General features: G+C 41.9%; 1 protein-coding gene across 3 annotated transcripts in view; it reads left to right on the top strand.

Annotated features, from left to right (window-relative positions):
* The first annotated feature begins 7,854 nt into the window (after nt 1-7,854).
* The window catches only part of MAP3K7CL (MAP3K7 C-terminal like), a 45,924-nt gene continuing 34,667 nt past the window's right edge, over nt 7,855-19,111 (top strand). Inside the window, exons 1-3 of one of the 3 annotated variants that reach the window (XM_012186712.4) lie at nt 7,915-8,128; nt 8,662-8,715; nt 10,193-10,301. In XM_012186712.4, the coding sequence (XP_012042102.1) occupies nt 8,680-8,715; nt 10,193-10,301 (145 nt within the window). In that variant the 5' untranslated portion in view covers nt 7,915-8,128; nt 8,662-8,679. Of the gene's footprint in view, nt 8,129-8,461; nt 8,568-8,661; nt 8,716-10,192; nt 10,302-19,111 lie in introns of those variants that run through there. The other 2 variants (XM_012186695.3, XM_060403853.1) reach the window with 2 other exon arrangements.

The raw sequence follows: 19,111 nt of genomic DNA, 5'->3' as shown, positions 1-19,111 counted from the left end.
AAAGAAAAAACACTGCATAGTATTTGGCCCCTTTCCATGAGAAAAACACCAAGCCCAAGAAACAGAACACTTTTGGGTGGTTTAGTGCTTCCAGTTCTAATGCCTCTCTTGAGTTTTATGATATAAAAATGATAGAGAGTTGGTCATTCTGCTATCTCAACCGTGCAGTGAACCTGGGCTAGGCAAGTGGCTCCCAGTCACCTTCAAAATAAAAGACTGTGACAGTGTACGACCAGAAGTTCTTGGAGGAGGGCCACCTCGTTCTTGCTTTGGGACTCCCATCTTCACGCTATGATCTTTCGCTATATTACGAAGACAAGCAGGTTTGGGAAGGAATGGCAACATCACTGCAAGTAAGGATCACAAACAAGCTTCTCTGGGGCCGAGGGAAATCCTAGCTGAGGTTTGACCAGGGTCAGGAGCAGAGGAAAGGACCACGCAAAAGAGCAACAGTGTGAGACCCTCTCACCGCATACACAGGACCTCAGGATGCTTTCTCACCCTTCCACTCTCAGTCCTGGAACCAAGGGAAGAATCTAACCTCCTGAATCTGTTGCAGGGAAAAGCCAATTCTGACTCTTTGTTGGAACTGTTCTTTTTTTTTTTTTTTGGCTTGCTTTTCGTAGCATTTGCCAACAAAGATCCGTCTAGTCAAAGCTATGGTTTTTCCAGTAGTCATGTAGGATGTGAGAGTTGGACTATAAAGAAAGCTGAGCACTAAATAATTGATGCTTTTGAACTGTGGCGTTGGAGAAGACTCTTGAAAGTCCCTTGGACTGCAAGGAGATCCAACTGGTCCATCCTCAAGGAGATCAGTCCTGAATATTCATTGGAAGGACTGATGCTGAAGCTCCAATACTTTGGCCACCTGATATGAAGAACTGACTCACTGGAAAAGATTCTGATGCTGGGAAAGATTGAAGACAGGAGGAAAAGGGGACGATAGAGGATGAGACGGTTGGATGGCATCACCAACTTGATAGACATGAGTTTGAGCAAGCTCCAGGAGTTGGTGATGGACAGGGAAGCCTGGCGTGCTGCCGTCCATGGGGTCGCAAAGAGTCGGACATGACTGAACAACTGAACTGAACTGAACTTCCGGAAACTTTGCCATTATAATCATATATAATGGCCTGCCTCAGAGAGTCCTTTCCCTCTACGTTAGACTAAAATGCCTTTGTTCAGAATCCTGTATGCCTGTGGATGGCAGGAAGAAAGAAAGAAACACATCCTTTACCTGAGGCTTGCCATCCTAGGAGATATTTGCAAGATGAATGGCCTTTTTAGTTTGTTTCTTCACCTCTCCCCATCTCTGATCTGTAAAAGAAACTGACCTCCAGACCCCAATAAGAGGGTTAATTTGAGACATTTATCTGCCCTCTTCTATTCCTTGCCCCAACACCTCATCTCCAATTCATTGGCCTGTCATGGGGTGAAGAGCTTGGACTTGGTAACAAATCTATTCAGCTTTTTTTTTTTTTTTTAATTAATTAATGGTTGCGCTGGGTCTTTGTTGCTCGGCGGGCTTTCTCTAGCTGTGGCAAATGGGGACTGCTCTTTGTTGCTACGCAAGGGCTTCTCACTGTGGCGTCTCTCGTGGAGGAGCACAGGCTTCGGTAGTTGCAGGAGGTGGGCCCAGCAGTTGTGGCATGTGGGCTGTAGAGCTCAGGCTTAGTGGCCCTGTGGCATCCGGAATCTTCCTGGACTAGGGATCGAACCTGCATTGGTAGGCGAATTCTTATCCATTGTACCACCAGGGGAGTCCTACACAGCTTTTTTTTTTTTTAAATTTTATTTCTTTATTTGCTTCTGCTGGGGCTTAGTTGTGGCATGCAGAATCTAGTTCCCTGACTAGTGATCAAACCCCAGGCCCCCTGTGTTGGAAGTGTGGAGTCTTAGCCACAGGACCATCAGGAAATTCCTTTACAGCTTTATTGTGATGCATCTCATAACAGATTTGCATTCGCTAGCTCAAAGCAGCCTGCTAAAACCCTTGTACCTTTTTGCTTACTTAAGTATTTATTCCCTCGTGTTTGTTTCAAGCAGATGTACCAGTCCTTTATATTATAGAACAGTAGGGTTAAGAAGGAGCTTGGAGGCTTTTGTGTGATTGATGGAAGAAAAGTCTGACATACAAGAATTTTTTGTGGGGATGGAGTTGGAGGGATGAAGAGATAATTTTCTCCAAGGAGACTGCTCCTGCCACTCTGGGGAGCTATGTCTCCTGGAGCTTCAGATTGCAGTGAGGTGAGGCAGGAGCTGGTAAACTATACCCTGCGTGCTCAATGTGTCCAATTCTTTGAGACCCCAGGAACTGTAGCCTGCCAGGCTCCTCTGTCCATGTGGTTTCTCCAGACAAGAATACTGGAGCGGGTTGCCATGCCTTCCTCCTGGGGATCTTCCCGACTCAAGAATTGAGCCTGCGTCTTTATGTCTCCTGCGTTGGTAGGTGGGTTCTTCACCACTAGTGCCAACTGGGAGTAAACTGTGGCTGTGGGGCAAATCTAGGCTGCTATCTGTTTTTGTAAACAAAGTTTTATTGGAACCCAGATACGTCCATTTGTTTCCTGCTCTTGTAAATCAATGGAGGCCCTCCATTCAAATAGATCTTTTAAAAAAAAAATAGCATTATTTATTTTTGGCTGTGCTGGGTCTTCGATGCTGCATGCAAGCTTTCTCTAGTTGTGGTGTGCAGGCTTCTCACTGCAGCGGCTTCTCTCATTGCAGAGCATGGGTTCTAGGTGCACAGGTTCCGTAGCTGTGGGGCACTGGCCTAACGGCTCCTTGGCATGCGGATTCTTCCCAGACTAAGGATTGAACCTGTGTTCCCTGCATTGGCAGGTGGACGCCCATCCACCGCACCACAGGGACGTCCCAAGCACATCTTGTCTGTGGCTGCTTTTGTGCTACCATGGCAGAGCTGAGTAGCTGTGGCAGCGATCACAGTAGTTCATTCAGTGTGGGACATTTATTATTTGATCCTTTACGGAAAAAATTACTGACTGATGGTTTTAAGGGAAGACTAATTACTTCACTATCATGAACCATTTCTTTTTTGGAGATTATAGGTTGCATATATCAGATAGCAAGGGGAAACTAACTTTAAATTATTGATGAAAATGTCTTTTAAGCTGTTCTCTAAATGCTGCAGAGAAATTTTTAAAATTTCTGTTTACATTTTAAAAATTTTTTAAAATGTTTAATGTTTACATTTATAAAACCCTGGACCCAATCCTAGCCATGGCAGGGCCATGGGAATGGGTATTTTTAAAAGGCATGAACCTGGAATGAGGAAGTTTGGGAAATACTAGCCTGGTACATACCAAGTCTTCCCAAGATGCCTATTGAATTGTGTCAAGAAATTGAGATCACATTAATTATGACAACAGTCTGTACCCTGAGCTGCTGTGTGTATTATAAACCACAATTCGGAAGCAAGTCAAGGGTTCATTATTTGAAAATCTCCTTGATTTCTATTAAAAATAACTTTCCAGGACTCTCTTGGTGGTACAGTGGATAAGAATCTCCTGCCAACGCAGGGGATACAGTTCTGATCCCTGGTCCTCTATCCCTGGTCTGGGAGGATCCCACAAGCCTGGCAGCAACTAAGTTCTTGTGCCACAACTACTGAACCCATGTGCCTAGAGCCTGCGCTCTGTAACAAGAGAAGCCACTGCAACGAGAAGCCTGTGCACCGCACGCAGAGGAACACCCGCTCGCTGCAGCTAGAGAAAGCCCTCAAGCAGCAAGGAAGGCCCACCACAACCAAAAAGTAAATAAACAAAAAACCTCACAAAAAATAACTCTCCATGTAACAATAAGAACCCATTTACTGCTGAAAAGGAGAAAACAAAAATTTTACATGTTGCTCCTAGCCAGAGACATACTGCTAATCTGTTGATATTTTGAGGTACACACCCTATTCTTTCTGGATTGAATTAGTATACTTCTATTGAATTCTTAAAATACCATGTAGTTATTTTGGGTTACAATTGTGGGAAGGGATTTCACTTGGGTTTCAGATTTGTTACCCTCTTGGAAGTGTTTAGATAAAGAGCCAAGAAATACATCACTGCTCCCATGGGAACAGAAGAACTGGTGAATATTATTTAAAGCCTTGAATTTGCGTGATTGGGCTTGGACAGAGCACATTTAGAATATTTAGATGTAGTCTTTTTGTTCCTTTGTTGTGATTGTCATTGTCCTTTAATGACGTCTTTTCTTTTGTATTTCTTTACCAACTGGGCATCATCACACCACTGCTAATGTCATGAGAATGTAGCTGGATATAGCAGACCACACAATAGGTGGTCCCCAGGACTGCTATGAAGATGCTGGAGAATTATCTGAATAAAAACCTATGCTACATCTGTCAGGTGCTTTTGACAACATCATAAGAGGTGATATTTCTGTTGTGTCCAGCATATAACTGCCTTTTTCTTTCTCTGGTTGGCTCGCCAAGGGCTTTGATGATCAGGGCAGAGGAAAAAGATGCTACCTCCTTCTGAGGCCTTCCATTATGAAGGGTCAGTTTCACTGGACTCCAGATGCCTTCAGTTACTGATTCCCTGATTTGGGAGCCAGTGCAGAATTGGTATCCACTTCCTCATCAGCGTACACAGGATCCACCAACTTCAGTTTCCTTGAAGTTGAACTTAGGTGTCACGGTAAAGATGGTGTTGGGGGAACCTAGATGCGAGACCATACCTTCGTCTCCTTCAGACCCAAACTTGAGAGTCAGGCATTGTTATTTGCTTGTTTATTTTTGGCCATCCTGGGCCTCCGTTGCTGCTCATGGGCTTCCTCTAGTTGAGGTGAGCAGGGGCTACTCTTTGGGTGTGTGGGCTTCTCGTTGAGGTGGCTTCTTTTATTCCAGAGCACAGCCTCGAGGTGCATGGGCTCAGTAGTTGTGGCCCATAGGCCTTGACTGCTAGCTCAGCAGTTGTGATGCACAAGCTTAGCTGCCTTGCAACCTGTGGAACCTTCCAGAACCAGGGATCAAATATGTGTCCCTTGCATTGCCAGATGGTTTCTTAACCACTGGACCACAAGGAAGTTCGAGAGTCAGACACTGTTAACAGAACAACCCAATCTGATCTTTCATACAGAGTGCCTCCTGGTACAGTGGAAATAGCGTGAACCCAGGGATCGAATCCAGGTCTCCTGCATTGCAGGCAGATTCTTTACCAGGGAAGCCCCAAAATGAGAGAACCTGAATCTTTCCTGGGTCGTTATTCCATAATGATTATTTCTCCTTGAACCTGTTACTTAAATTGTCTGAGTCTCAGTTTCCTCATCCATTAAACAGAGATGACAGGATTGACCATGTTTATTTCACAGGATTATTGGGAAGATGAACCTCTTGGATAAGACTCTTTGATAAATTTTAATGCAACAGATAGATGACGTTTCCATAAAATAACATCAAACAGTATAATAATTTCTGGAAAGATTTGCCGTTAGAAATGCAAATCGGCTTATATGTGAATGCTTTTAATCATTTGCATCTACACCTCTTATTACTGTTCCTGGGCTTTCCAGGTGGCGCAGTGGTAAAGAAGCTGCCTGCCATTGCAGGAGATGGGTCAGGAAGATCCCCTGGAGGAGGAAATGACAACCCACTCCAGTGTTCTTACCTGGGAACTCGCATGGACAGAGGGGCCCGGTGAGCTACAGTCCATGGGGTCACAAAAAGTCAGACACAACTGAGCATACACACACACACACACACACACACACACACACACACACACTGTGTATAGCATAACAAATTAGCCTTTTATTCATTAGAGCAAGGAAACTTGCTATATCCTTTTACTTATTTATTTAACATTTCTTGAGCAATTTAAAGTTTACAGGGAAAAATGAGTGGAAATCATGCAGCTCCCATCTATCTCCTCCCTCCACTTCTCCTCCCTTAATTTCCCCAATTCTTAACATCTTGCATTAGTATGGTACATTTGTTATAATTGATGAGTCCATATAGACACATTATTATTAACCAAAGTCTGTAGTTTGTAACTGTTGGTATTGTACATTTTATGGGTTTTGACAAATGTATAATGACATAAATCCATCATTAGAGTGTCATACAGAATAGTCTCACTGCCCTAAAACCCCACGAGCCATCTATTTATCCCCCTCTCCCTCTCCACCCCTCTTCCCCTCTCCCCAAACACCGTGAACTGCTGGTCTTTGTACTGTCTCCGTAATTGTGCCTTTTCCAGAATGCCTTGTAGCTGGAATCATACAGTATGCAGTCTTTTCACACTGGACTCTCTCACTTAATAATACACACTTCAGCTTCCTCTCTGTCTTTTTGTCGCTTGATAACTTATTTCATTTTATCACTGACTAATATTTCGTTCTGTGGATATACAGTTTGTTTAGCCATTTACCTATCAAAGGATGTGTTGTTTGCCTCCAAGTTTTGGCAATCATGAATGAAGCTGCTGTAAACATCTGTGTGTAAGTGTTTGTGTGGACACAAGTTTTCAGTTCCTTTGGGTAAATACCAGGCAGTGTGACTGCTGGATCATATGCTAAGAATATGTTCAGTTTTGTAGAAACCTACCAAACTGTCTCCCAAGTGGCCACACCATTTTTCACCCTTACCAGTATTTGGCATTGCCAGTGTTTTTTTTTAATTTTTTTTTAATCCTGGCCATTCTAATAGTGTATCTATTAAGGTATCTCATTTTGCTTTAATTTGCAATTTCCTAACGACATATGGTATTCAGCATCTTTTCATGATTATTTGTTGTCTGTATATCTTTGTTTGTGAGATGTCTATTCGGAGATTCTGCCCACTGGATTGTTTTCCTGTTGCTGAGTTGTAAGAGCTCTTTTTATGTTTTGGATATCTGTCCTTTACCTAGTCTGTATTTTGCAAAGATTTTTCTCCCAGTCTGTACACTCTCTCTTTTTTATTTATTTTTAATTGGAGGATAATTGCTTTACAATGTTATGTTGGTTTCTGCCATACAGCAACATGAATCAGCCACAGGTATACATATGTCCCCTCCTTCTTGAACCTTCCTCCCACCTCCCACCCATTCCACCCCTCTAGGTTGGCACAGAGACCAGGCTGAGCGTTTTGTGTTATACAGCAAATTCCCACTGGCTACCTATTTTACATATGGTAATATCTATGTTTCCATGTTCCTCTCTCAGTTTGTCCCATCCTCTCCTTCCTCCACTGTGTCCACAAGTGTGTTCTCCATGTCTTCATCTCTATTGCTGCCCTGCAAATAGGTTCATCAGTACCACCTTTCTAGATTCCATATATACGTGTTAATATACAATATTTGTTTTGATGCATCCTCCTAATATTTGTTTATCTTTCATCATTTAAACTCCAGATCCGACTCTTCTGAAGTACTTCTGACCTCCAGGTTGATGGCTGTTAAAAAGTTTGGACAGTTTGAACTCCCCCGTCCTGTTTACCATTGACTCTTGTTGCGAGGTCAGTTGCATCGTAGATGGGATCAAGTCATCAAGCCCAACAGCAGCTCAACCTCAGCCCTCACGTTCTTCCGCGGAATCATCGCTCTATCATCTCCTCCGAGTCCGCCGATGGCCCGTCCAAGTTGGCCGGGTCCCGGGGAGCCGATTGGAGCGGCCGAAACATTTTTGCTGACTGCAGTCATGCTCTCCCGGCCCGTTTGCTGGAATAGACACAGACACCGATTGGGTCACGCTGAAGACATTCCTGTCTTGTGAAGCAAGTCTGTTTGTATTTTAGGTTTGCCAGGACTAATGAATTAAAACATTTGGACGCTCCGCAACTTGCTGTTTATCAATGCCTCTTGACAGGAGGAGGGTTTTTCTTTTGCGCTTGCTTTTTCTAGAAGCATGACAACATCCTGGCTGCGGGAGAGGCAAGGAAAGGAGAGAGGGGTCGTGGAGGGAAGCGGAACAGGGAGAGGCCCCGTGGGACGCCGGGGTCTGGGGGACAGCAGGTAGCAGCGAGCCGCCCTCCCAGCTGTCACTGCTGCTCAGATTGTCACGCTGCTATGTGGCAGGTGCAGCCTGGACTGCCACTAGGTCTCCACTCCACAAAGGCAGCGACCGGCCAAGGCAGTGGCTGGCCCTGGATTACACGAGTCCAGACACTCGACTAAGTGAGGTAAGGCGACAGGTGTGAAAGGCCAACGAAACGCTCAGAGCACCAGCAACTTCACCAAAGCTCTGCTACCGCCCCGAGGAGGAATCAGCCCATTTCCCCCAGGCGGTGTGATGAAAAGGCAAGTGGGTGAAGGGGCTGACACCGTGTGGAACTCCAGATCCCCCCAACTTTGCCGCCCGCCATCCTTTGGGAGGCAGACAGATGTTCTCCGTTGTGTGGAGGGGAGGGGCTCTAATTAGCTGTGTTGATCAATTTTATTCTCCCCCACCCCTTGGCCGGAAACCCTGCCAGGGAGCTCTCTACAAAACCCCCGGAGGCAAATTTCCACCCCTTGTGGTTTCTGTCTTGGTGCAAGAAAGCACTGGGAGATTTAGCCAAAGGAGGAGTGAAGCTTTTCACCCTCAGATGTTCCGATAATATGGTTTGGTGATGGTACAGGGTATGATGATAAGACTTTTTCTTTTGGCTGCAACTTTAAGGGGATTTTTATTGTTTGTTTTGTTTAATTTGAGACAGTCTGTTCTATTCCCTAGGAACAGGTGGCTAACGAGATGGTTGATTCTAACCAGACGAGACTACACACAAATGTATGTCAGAGCTAAGATAAAGCAAATTTTGAGTCAAGTAACAGTGATTTTATATTACCCTTTTCTTGAGTCGAATGTTTCATGTTAATACTTTTTTCTAACTTAGAATGACATGACTTGGAGTGCTTTATGGTTCATTGCTATTGCAGTGTTAAATGAATGGGCCAAGTATGATTCTAACTGGGTGATAAACAGTTGCTGGTTTTTCTCCAAAGCTATACTAGGTGTTTAATATAATAAGCCTGTTCTCTTTTCATGTACTGGGTAAGATGATTCCATATGTATGTATGTCTAAATATACATGCATATATATATATGCATTTGCTTTCACTCTATAAATAATTATGAAAACAAAATTCAGTTTTCTAGAACACTATTTTTAGATAGAGAAAAGTTATGGGAAAGAATCAGAAACCTTGCTGTGAGAAAATGCCCTGCTACAGCAGTTCCCAGAATCTCACTAAGGATGGGTAAATAGATGATTTATATTTTGCCATTTTTAGAAACATTTTCCTTAAAATATCATTCAGAGTTTTTGGTTTACTGTCTCCATGAGAAGGAAAATAGAGGGCTTAGGGGGATGCTTGATTAAAAATAGAGACGTTAAATATATGGGTTTAAATGACAAAGATATCGTGTATTTATAATAACATCTTTTCCTAGTTCCATTGAATAAAAACAATCAAATATCTTTGTTAAAATGTACTTGGGCTACATTCTGTTATTTTAACAAAGAATACTTATATATTTTCACCCACCCCAATCCATCTTATCTGTAGTATGTTTTTCCATTCATTTCTATCTTAGTTTATTAATTCAATGACAATTTAGTAGGTGGGGTGGAGTATGCGTAGGATGTTTTAGGATTTTCTTTTGCTTATATTGTATGTTGTGTTTTGCTTTTATCATATCTATTTTAGAAATGTTTGATAGACTTATAGGTAGTTAATCAGATATTTAAAGCACATACTATTCATAATATAATGGGGGAATGTCTTTAAGTAGTCTTTGGTATTGAAATAATTAAGTAGTCATTGAAATAATTCCATAATATGATACTCATTTGTTACCACTCCCAGATCAATAATTCAGATCCAATTTAGGCTTCTGAGTGTGAAGAGCTGTCTGATGCCTTATTAAGATTTGTTATCCCCCTCAATTAAAAATAAAGCACTATGTAAGACCTCAAAGGGCCAGGGCTGGATGGGTCAGTACAGGGGATATTAAAAAAAGTGAGGTGGGTGGAGATTTTGCTCCATCCTGTAAATCTCATTCTAGATGTATTTCTAAAGGAAATTTTTTTTTTTATAAGCCAGAAAAAGAATTTTAAGTGGAGCAGGTGTAGGGAAAGGAAGCTAGGAGCTAGAAACAGCTTTAAAATAAGAAAACATTGCTTACTAATTTTCTTTTCTAATTTCCAAAGGGCTCTTGGGACGATGTTGGATAAAGTGACCATGGCTCTGTCTTGTCCTTGCAGCTGGAAGACCCAGAGGAAGGCCAAGGCTCAGGTGCCCACATGATCAGCACAGCCAGGGTACCTGCAGATAAGCCAGTACGCATTGCCTTCAGCCTCGACAATGCCGCAGGTATGCTCTGCTCTGAGGAAAAGAGCCCCCCTACCACCACCCCACCCGCTGCCTTCTTACTATCTTCTTTTTCATGAAGGGTATTTAAAAATGCATGCCTGGGGAACTCCCTGGTGGTCCAGGGGTTAGGACTCTGCACTTCCTCTGCACGGGCCATGGGTTCTATCCTTGGTCAGGGAACTAAGATCTTGCATGCTGCATGACCTAAAAAAGAGAATGCCTGATATGACCCAGTGGTGGGGAGTATGATTTTTTTTTTTTTTAATCACACATTGTTGAAGTGTGGCTTCCAGAAATCCCTCTGGTGATATTTCCATCTCCAAACCTTGGGTGGTTGGAGCACATTTCTTTTTCACTTTCTCCGTTTTCGCTTTCTTTTATTATAAAATTCATGGAGCTATAGCAATTTCAAAGGAGAGCAAATTATGTCATTGTTCAAACTGCATGAGGAAACGTGTACTAAGAGCTGGCAGTTGGCTAGGTAAGATAAAAATATCGCTGTCCTGGTTCGAGTAGCATTTCCTGAAGCCCAGTACCAAATGCTGGTTTCTCACTGGTGCTCCCACACTTCCGGCTAAATAAACAGTCTCCAGCAGGAGTGATGAATGGGACAGGTGAGGCAGACCCTCTTGAAACAGTTCGGTCTGAGGTGAGGCTGCCATACTTAGAGCCCTGTGTCACGGCTTCCTTCAGTGACCTCTTAACACGCATATTCAGTTGCACCTCCTTTAACAGGGGACCCCAGCTGGTGTGAGGTCACAGATGTGAGGAAGGGAAGGCTTGGGTTTCTTCCGCTGGCATCAGCTTTTGCTTGCAGTCTAATGTCATCCGTTAAAGTCACATAATCATACACTTTAAACCACACCATCATTTAAACCTTAGATCTTCTGAGAATTGATTCCTTCCTTCCCTCCTTTTCTTCCTTCCTTCCTTCTTGCGGAGCTCCTGGAGGACGGAACACTTTAAAAAGTAATGATTGAAAGAGGACAAAGTAATACAGAGTAAGGATCTGGGCTCTGTGATGGCTGACATTACACAGCCCATTCAGACTTGACTATGTGCGTGCAGTCGCTCAGTCTTCGCGACCCCATGGACTGCAGCCCTCCAGGTTCCTCTGTCCATGGAGTTTTCCAGGCAAGGATACTGGAGTGGGTTGACATTTCCTCCTCCATCAGACTTTACTAGATTGCATGATTATGGTGGTGACAATTACCCTGGGGTTCCTAGACTGTGCAGCCGCCAGGGGCGGATTCGTTCTGCAAGTGAAAGAGGTGAAGCCTTGATTCTTCCTCACTTGCTCTTCTGACACTTTCCCCATGGCTGCTGTTATGCTGTATTCCCACTCAATGTTGCCCTGAAAGACAATGGTGAAGGGAAATCCTCCCAACTGGCGAATCAACCCGTCCTAACTTAGAAATGACAATGACTATCCATTGCATTTGTCTATTCATTAGACTTTCCTTTATACTATTTCTGATCTTTGGGATAACCATGCTGTGTACCTATTAGTATTCTTAATTTGCAGAGACAAAGATTGAAGTCCAGAGACCACACTGTTAGTAAATAACAGAGTTATGATTTAAACTCACATCCCTGCACTGGACTGTTTAAACCCTCTCCATTATTCCAAGCTGTGTCTCTAAGAAGAAAAAGAAAACTACGTGTGTAGGGAGAAAGAGTCTGTAAGAACTCTCTATACTTTCTACTTAATTTATCTATAAACCTAAAACTGCTCTGAAGAATAAAGTCTCCTGTTAAAACAAAAAGAAAAACCAAACAAAAAAAAAAAAAAAAGAAAAGCTCCTTCTGTTTTTATGCATTTCCTAAATGCAAGATTTTGAGTAATAACAAGTGCTTGACTGGCTGGCTCTCGAGACAGACACATGTAAACCCAAACTCCAGGGAGAAAGCAAATGTATAATTTTCTTCCTTGTGCTTCTGTTCCACATGAGCAAGACAAGTCCTGTTGCTATCAACAGAGTTCCAGAGGAAATGTAGTATATAAAGCTTGTTTGTTCTAAATAGTATGATTATGTCATAATTTGGGATGACACAAATAAATGTTCCCTCATTTTCATTTTAACAAAATTTATGTACAGAAAAGAGCCATGGAGAGAGGAGGCTCTTGCTCTCTGGGTTGCATGAATAGATTCTTCCTTGAAAATACAAGATGTACAACTTGTAATTAATTTACCATCATCTTTTGAGCACTGAGAATTCTTGCATATTTTTCATCAATCAATTTTGATTGGTTTGTTCCAGTCTCTTTCAAATGTCCCAAGAATGTCCACTTCTGAAATTCATGGGTTTTTTTTGATATGGTAGCTTCCAATAAGGGTTGTCATTTATTTCAAGTAATTCCTGCCTTTTACCCCTACAGAAGGATGGTTATGAAGTTTTATGAACAACCTTCTAAAATTAAATTTTAAAAAAGATCAATGCATTCGCATAGATCTAGAAAAGGCACCTAATTAGAGATTCCAAGAGAGGAGTTAGAGTTCCCTGTTTCTTGATCTTTCTTAAAATAATCATTGGAGAGCACTCATCAAAAATGTATGTTCCATGGCCCTAGTCCTACCTCAGTAAGTTACGACCGAAGTCCAACAATCTGTATTTCCCAATTCACCTGAAGTTACAAGTGTACAGAAAGATGCTTTGCAGACACTTGGGGACACTCCCTCTGAATTCTTGAGTAAGGAGTGTGTGGAGTGTCACACCACGCAACACTTGCCATCACACACGCTGTGCATGCCTTTTGAATTCCAGTGCATGTGGTCTATAGACCACACATGTAGGAGGGAAAACAAAGGAAAACATCTCATTTATAATAAGTGAGAAAACCAAGTAAGTGTTTACAAAGTGATTCCATATTACTGAATTTATTGTAGGGAATAAGGAGAGTCCACGAGAAAAGGAGCCATCTTTGTCTATGAATGGTGACTTGTTCATTTCTCATAAGCCTAATGCAGTGCTTATTCCTCTAGTCATCTCTTATTTTTCTTCATATTTTTCTGAGACAATTTAGTGTAAAAGTTAAGGGCCTAGGGCTTTGGAACTAGTGAGGGGTGGTTTCCAGATTCATTTCCATCACTGTATGATCTTGCATAAGTCACTCAACTTTTCTGAACTTCAGTTTCCCATATGTGTTTAGTAATAACTCATAGAGTTGTTGGAAGAATTAAATAACACTATGTAGATAAAGGGGGCTTCCCAGGTGGCTCAGTGGTAAAGAATCCACCTGCAATGCAGGAGATGTGGGTTCGGTCCTGGGTGGGGAAGATCCCCTGGCGAAGGAAACTACAACCTACTCCTGTATTCTAGCCTGGGAGTCCCCTGGACAGAGGAGCCTGGTGGGCTACAGTCCATGGGGTTGCAAAGAGTCAGACATGATTTAGTGACTAAAACAATAACAGCAATGTAGATAAACCATTTAGCATCATGTTTGATATGAATTAAGGGCTAAACTAGCCCCTCTGTTAATGATGACTGATTCTGGAGAATTAAGCTAAGTATAAACCACGAAGCAGCTGTATGTTTCACCTACATCTCACACTTCTACCTCATGTCAAGGTAGGGTTTACAGGATAAATGAGCAGCAACTATTTAGCGACTCCTTATCCACTTGGTGAATTGTGGGTGTCTCTGCTTCTGCTCTTATTAATTAGATGAGCTTTACGTCGTTTCTGTATTTCTAGTACTCTGTCAAAGTCTGGTGGGCTGTGCCACAGAGAAGTACAATGAGATCTCCTATGGGTTTTATTTATTTATTTTTTATTTTTTTATTTTTTAAATTTTAAAATCTTTAATTCTTACATGCGTTCCCAAACATGAACCCCCCTCCCACCTCCCTCCCCATAACATCTCTCTGGGTCATCCCCATGCACCAGCCCCAAGTCCTATGGGTTTTAAAAGGCAGAGAGATTTTGGGGAAAAATCTGTCACCCAGAGCAGATGGGTACAGCTTCTTGGAAGATGTGATGGTCATCATGGGCTTGAAGGCAGGTAGGGTATAGAAAGAGAGTGTAGGAAAGATACCATTTCTGGAAACCAGGTGTAAAAAAAGGAAGCTACACATCTTCTGGGGCTTCCCTGGTGGCTCAGCAGTAAAGAATGCGCCTGCGATGCAGACGATGCGAAGCGGATTTGATCCCTGAGTTGGGAAGATCCCCTGGAGAAGAAAATGGCAACCCACTCCAGTATTCTTCCCTAGGAAATCCCAGGGGCAGAGGAGTCTAGTAGGCTATAGTCCAGGGGGTCGCAAAGAGTCGGACATGACTTAGTGAGTCAACATCAACAACAACACATCTTTTAACAATTCTTCTTTTCTCCTTCAGACAGAAATCATTAGCAAAACCTATATCAGGAAGAGCACAGTTTGTTCAGGAAATGCTTAAACTCTCTTCAACCAGAGTAGAGGTCTGAACTGTGGAAGAGTAACCTGACATTTACTAAGCCCCTCTCTGAGCCGGGCACTTTGCTGGAGTCTTGTGTGGAAAGTTTGTTTGCAGTTCTTCCGTCGCTCGCTTTGTTTCAGATAGCAGTAAACTAGCATTACCAAGTCAATCTTCAGAGGGCAATGAAAGAGTTTGTTTTGATCAGAAGCAGCAGAGTGTCAAGAATTCTTGAGCAAAGGAGTAATATGATGAAAATGGTAAGTGTTCAGGTGAAATAGCCTGGAATGTGAGGATATGAGAGAATAGAAGAGGCTTCTTATCATGGCACACAGATAAAGTGGTGAAAGCCTGGGTTAGGGAATGGGATGGGATGACTGAATTCAGACTACATTTTGAAGGAAGTGTTGGAAAGATTTGCCGACAGACTGGCCTGGGAGATGGAGAATTGATCATTGATGGCAAAATGAGACACAAGTCTCCAAAAAGACTATGGACTTCAAGGGGTTAAATAAAGGAAGTCCATTTTTAGGGGGGAAAAAATACCTTTTAAAATACAATCACCATTTCTAGCCTAACATTAGGATGCTTTATTAAGTAACATTTAGCTAACCATAACTGCCAGAGGCAGCAATGCTTGTCTTTCTTTTTTTTAAGAATATATTTTATTGGAACATCCCTGGCAGTACGGTGGTTAAGACTTTGTCTTCCGACGCGGGAGGTGCGTGTTTGATCCCTGGTCAGCGAGCTAAGATCTGACACAGCTCTGGGCCATAAAACCTAAGTCATAAAACAGAAGCAATATTGCAACAAATTCAATAAAGACTTTTAAAATGGTCCACATCAAAAGAAAAAAAGAATCTTTAAAAAATTTAATTTAAATTTATTTATTTGGCTGTACCCTGTGGCTTTGTAGGATCTGGGAATCTCAGTTCCCAGACCAGGGATCAAACCTTGGCCTTGTACAGTGAAAACTTGGAGTCTTAACCACTGGACTGCAAGGAAATTCCCAGCAATGCTTGTCTTTAATAAACCAATGATAAAACTTGTATTGCCTCCAAACTTCGAATTCCAAGTTGACTTTCTAAATAGGGACTCTCACGGAGTCAGTTTTCCTCAACAGAAAATGTGCAGAAGAGAAATATGGATCTCATCTCTTGGGTTATTAGGGAGAATAACCTGGCCCTTCTCCAATTAGAATTTAGAGTCTGATGGACATGCAGATTTGATGTTAGTTACTTGAGAATTTTCCTTATCTTCAGTGGAGCCAAAATCTGGCACACTTTTGAAGAAAATCTAGGCCTTGGAGTTAAAAAAAAAATTTCTTCTTATTATAGTCAGAGATACTTATTATTTAGAGTCAGAAATTTAAGCCCAAGCTCATAGCTTTCAATGTTTATTTATTTATTTATTTATTTTAAATCTGGGTATGATTTCATTAGAAAACTTTTAGTTAAAAAAAATCAAGACTCACTCTGTTTACGTAAACTGTTTTGTCCCTACAAACTGGGTGTTTTGTATGGCAGTGGGAATTATGTGGAGTAGCTGAAACAACTATCCTTGAATCCAATTTAACTGCATATTATATGAATGTCTCTTTGGAAGCAAGCTTTACACATGCAAAACTAGCTCTCAGCAAAATTATGATACAGGTGAAGTGTCTCTTGTCATTGTTTTCTTCTTTTGACTTTTTCTACCTTTGGTATTTTTTGGTGTTATTTCTCTTTTCCTCCTCAGGGTCCCAAAGTTTCCATACTCCCTTCTCTTCACATTTCAATCCTTGTTTTCAGGAAAGACTCTGGAAAATCTCATTCATGCTAAGCAATAAGTAAATGTCAAGACTGACTCTTATCTCTCTAGGTGTGTTTGTGCGTATCCATGGGGGAATCAGTAGGAAGCCTAGGGATCAAGTTCCTGCGGGAATTCTACCAGCCAACTTGGTAAGGGTGGCATTTGAGGACATGGGCTGGGTGAGTCTCTTTGCATTTTCCTGAGTCACATTCTGTCCCAATTCTGACCCTACTTTGAGTTCATCTCTGCATGAGCTGACAGCAATCAGCTGAAAACCACTCAAGCTCTTAGAAGTGGGGGCGTGATCTCCTATATCTGTATTCTTTTCAGGAGCAATCCCCAAGCTTTTTGGCACCAGGGACCAGTTTCGTGGAAGACGATATTCCACAGAAGGAGGGGTAGGTTTTGGGATGATTCAAGCACATCACATTTATTGTGCGCTTTATTTCTATTATTATTATATTAGTTCCACCTCAGGTCATGAGGCTTTGGATCCCAGGTGTTGGGGATCCCTGATCTATAGAGCACAGAGTAGAGAACCCTAGTAGAACTTAATAAATACTATAAAATGTATAATACAATATCGATAATCCCTTTGAGTTCGTGCTTCTGATACCAGGTGAAGATTTTTTGAGATATAGCTGGATTTATTGGTTGGAATCTGTTGCTTAAGGCTGTAAAGAAGAGATCAGAATGGAAATGAATGCTTATGGAGTTCCTGGGTGCTTTTGCTCGTACTATCTCATCAATTTAGTCCAAGCGATGACTCTGCTGAAAAGATGTTATTATACCCATTTTACAGAAGTGGAAATGTTGGCTAAGGAAGGTTAAATAGCTTGTGCAGGCACTAGTGGTAAAGAATTCACCTGCTAATGCAGCAGACAGAAGAGACACGTGTTTGGTCCCTGGGTCGGGCAGATCCCCTGGAGGAGGGCATGGCAACCCACTCCAGTGTTCTTGCCTGGAGAATCCCATGGACAGAGGAGCCTGGTGGGCTACAGTTCATGGGGTCGCAAAGAGTTGGACTGAAGTGACTTAGCACGCAGGCACTCTAATCAAGCAGCTGATAAATAATGGGAAAGGATTCAAAGCCAGGCCATTGGGGTAAAATTTTACTTTATTACCCATTTGGAGGTAGGGTCCAGGTAGCACAATGGTAAAGAATTTGCCTGCCACTGCAGGAGACACAAGAGACGAGGGTTCGATCCCTGGGTCGGGAAGATCCCCTGGAGGAGGAAATGGCAAACCCCTCCTGCATACTTGCCTGGAAAATTCCACGGACAGAGGAGCCTGGCAGGCTATAGTCCACGGGGTCGCAAAGAGTCAGACACGACTGAGTGCAAGCAAGGAAAGAAGGAATCCAAGTAATAAAAAAATCAATGTTCCCGTCAGCAAATGGCTTCCCTAGTGGTCCTGGGAAATGATGAAGGAAAGTTAGCTCTGATACATTTTCATAGAGTAGGAAAGAAGAAAGGGAGAGGAAAATTCTACTTAGTGGGGTGCTGAGAAATATATTTCCAAAGAGTTCTTGGAACACATGTTTCTGAGTGAGTGACTATGTTTCTAAGCTGAAAGTGAAAGTCACGTCGCTCAGTCGAGTCTGACTCTTTACGACGCCATGGACTGTAGCCTACCAGGCTCCTCTGTCCATGGGATTTTCCAGACAAGAGTACTGGAATGGGTTGCCATTGCCTTCTCCAGGGGATTTTCCCGATCCAGGAATCAAACCTGGGTCTCCAGCATTGCAGACAGAAGCTTTATTGTCTGAGCCACCAGGGAAGCCCATTTCTAAGCTAAGTAAGTCCCAAAATTCTTACAAAAGGATAAATCAGTAAGATTCACAAAATGATACCTACAATAATAGTGCCTAGATAAGTGTTTCATAGAAACATACAATCTATGTTTAAACTTAGAAAGGTCTCTCCATGCAGAGAAATATCACTCAGTCTATTTGATATACTATCTTGTTTGCCTGATAGTTTTAGGTACTGGTTAAAGTAACATGGTGATTTTTACTAATTGACAACCTATTAGGTATCATACCAAAGCTGTACCTTTATCCATATCTGTATTTCTAGTCCTAATTTTATGGACCCTGAAAATTCAATGTGTATTAAAACAGTCTCATCTCTAATGTTTAACAAGCAGAAAACAAAGTTTAAAAAAAGGATGAAGTGTTTCAAAATGATATGATGCTCTAATAAGAACCAAGCTATCTATAAATCTTAAAATAGGTTTTTGATGTATTAGTAATGTGAGTTGGCCACCCTATGTCATTTATTTATTTCTAATAATAATGTGAATCTTTACTTAGATTTCAAACGAAAGTACTCAAGAGACTTTTCATGTGTAAGTTAAAAATTTTTAAAAACATTATTGTATATAATGTTTGCTTTGATAGGGAAATAAAGGGAAATCCTTTTAAAATTCAGATTTGAATAAAGAGATTAAACGTTAAAGACCCGAAGTTATGGCCACACCAGGGAAATCTTTAACTTGGCATAGGGTGAGTTAAATTACATAGAGTACTGAATTACTCTAATTCAGTAATTAGAGTCGGTGTTCTTGATCTTTCCTGTTCTCTTTGGATTATTCAGATGATGAAGATAATACCCTTAATCCCCATCA

This window comes from Ovis aries, chromosome 1, assembly GCF_016772045.2.
Source record: "Ovis aries strain OAR_USU_Benz2616 breed Rambouillet chromosome 1, ARS-UI_Ramb_v3.0, whole genome shotgun sequence".
Lineage (NCBI taxonomy): Eukaryota > Metazoa > Chordata > Mammalia > Artiodactyla > Bovidae > Ovis > Ovis aries.
This window is presented reverse-complemented; position numbering and strand designations above follow the sequence as displayed.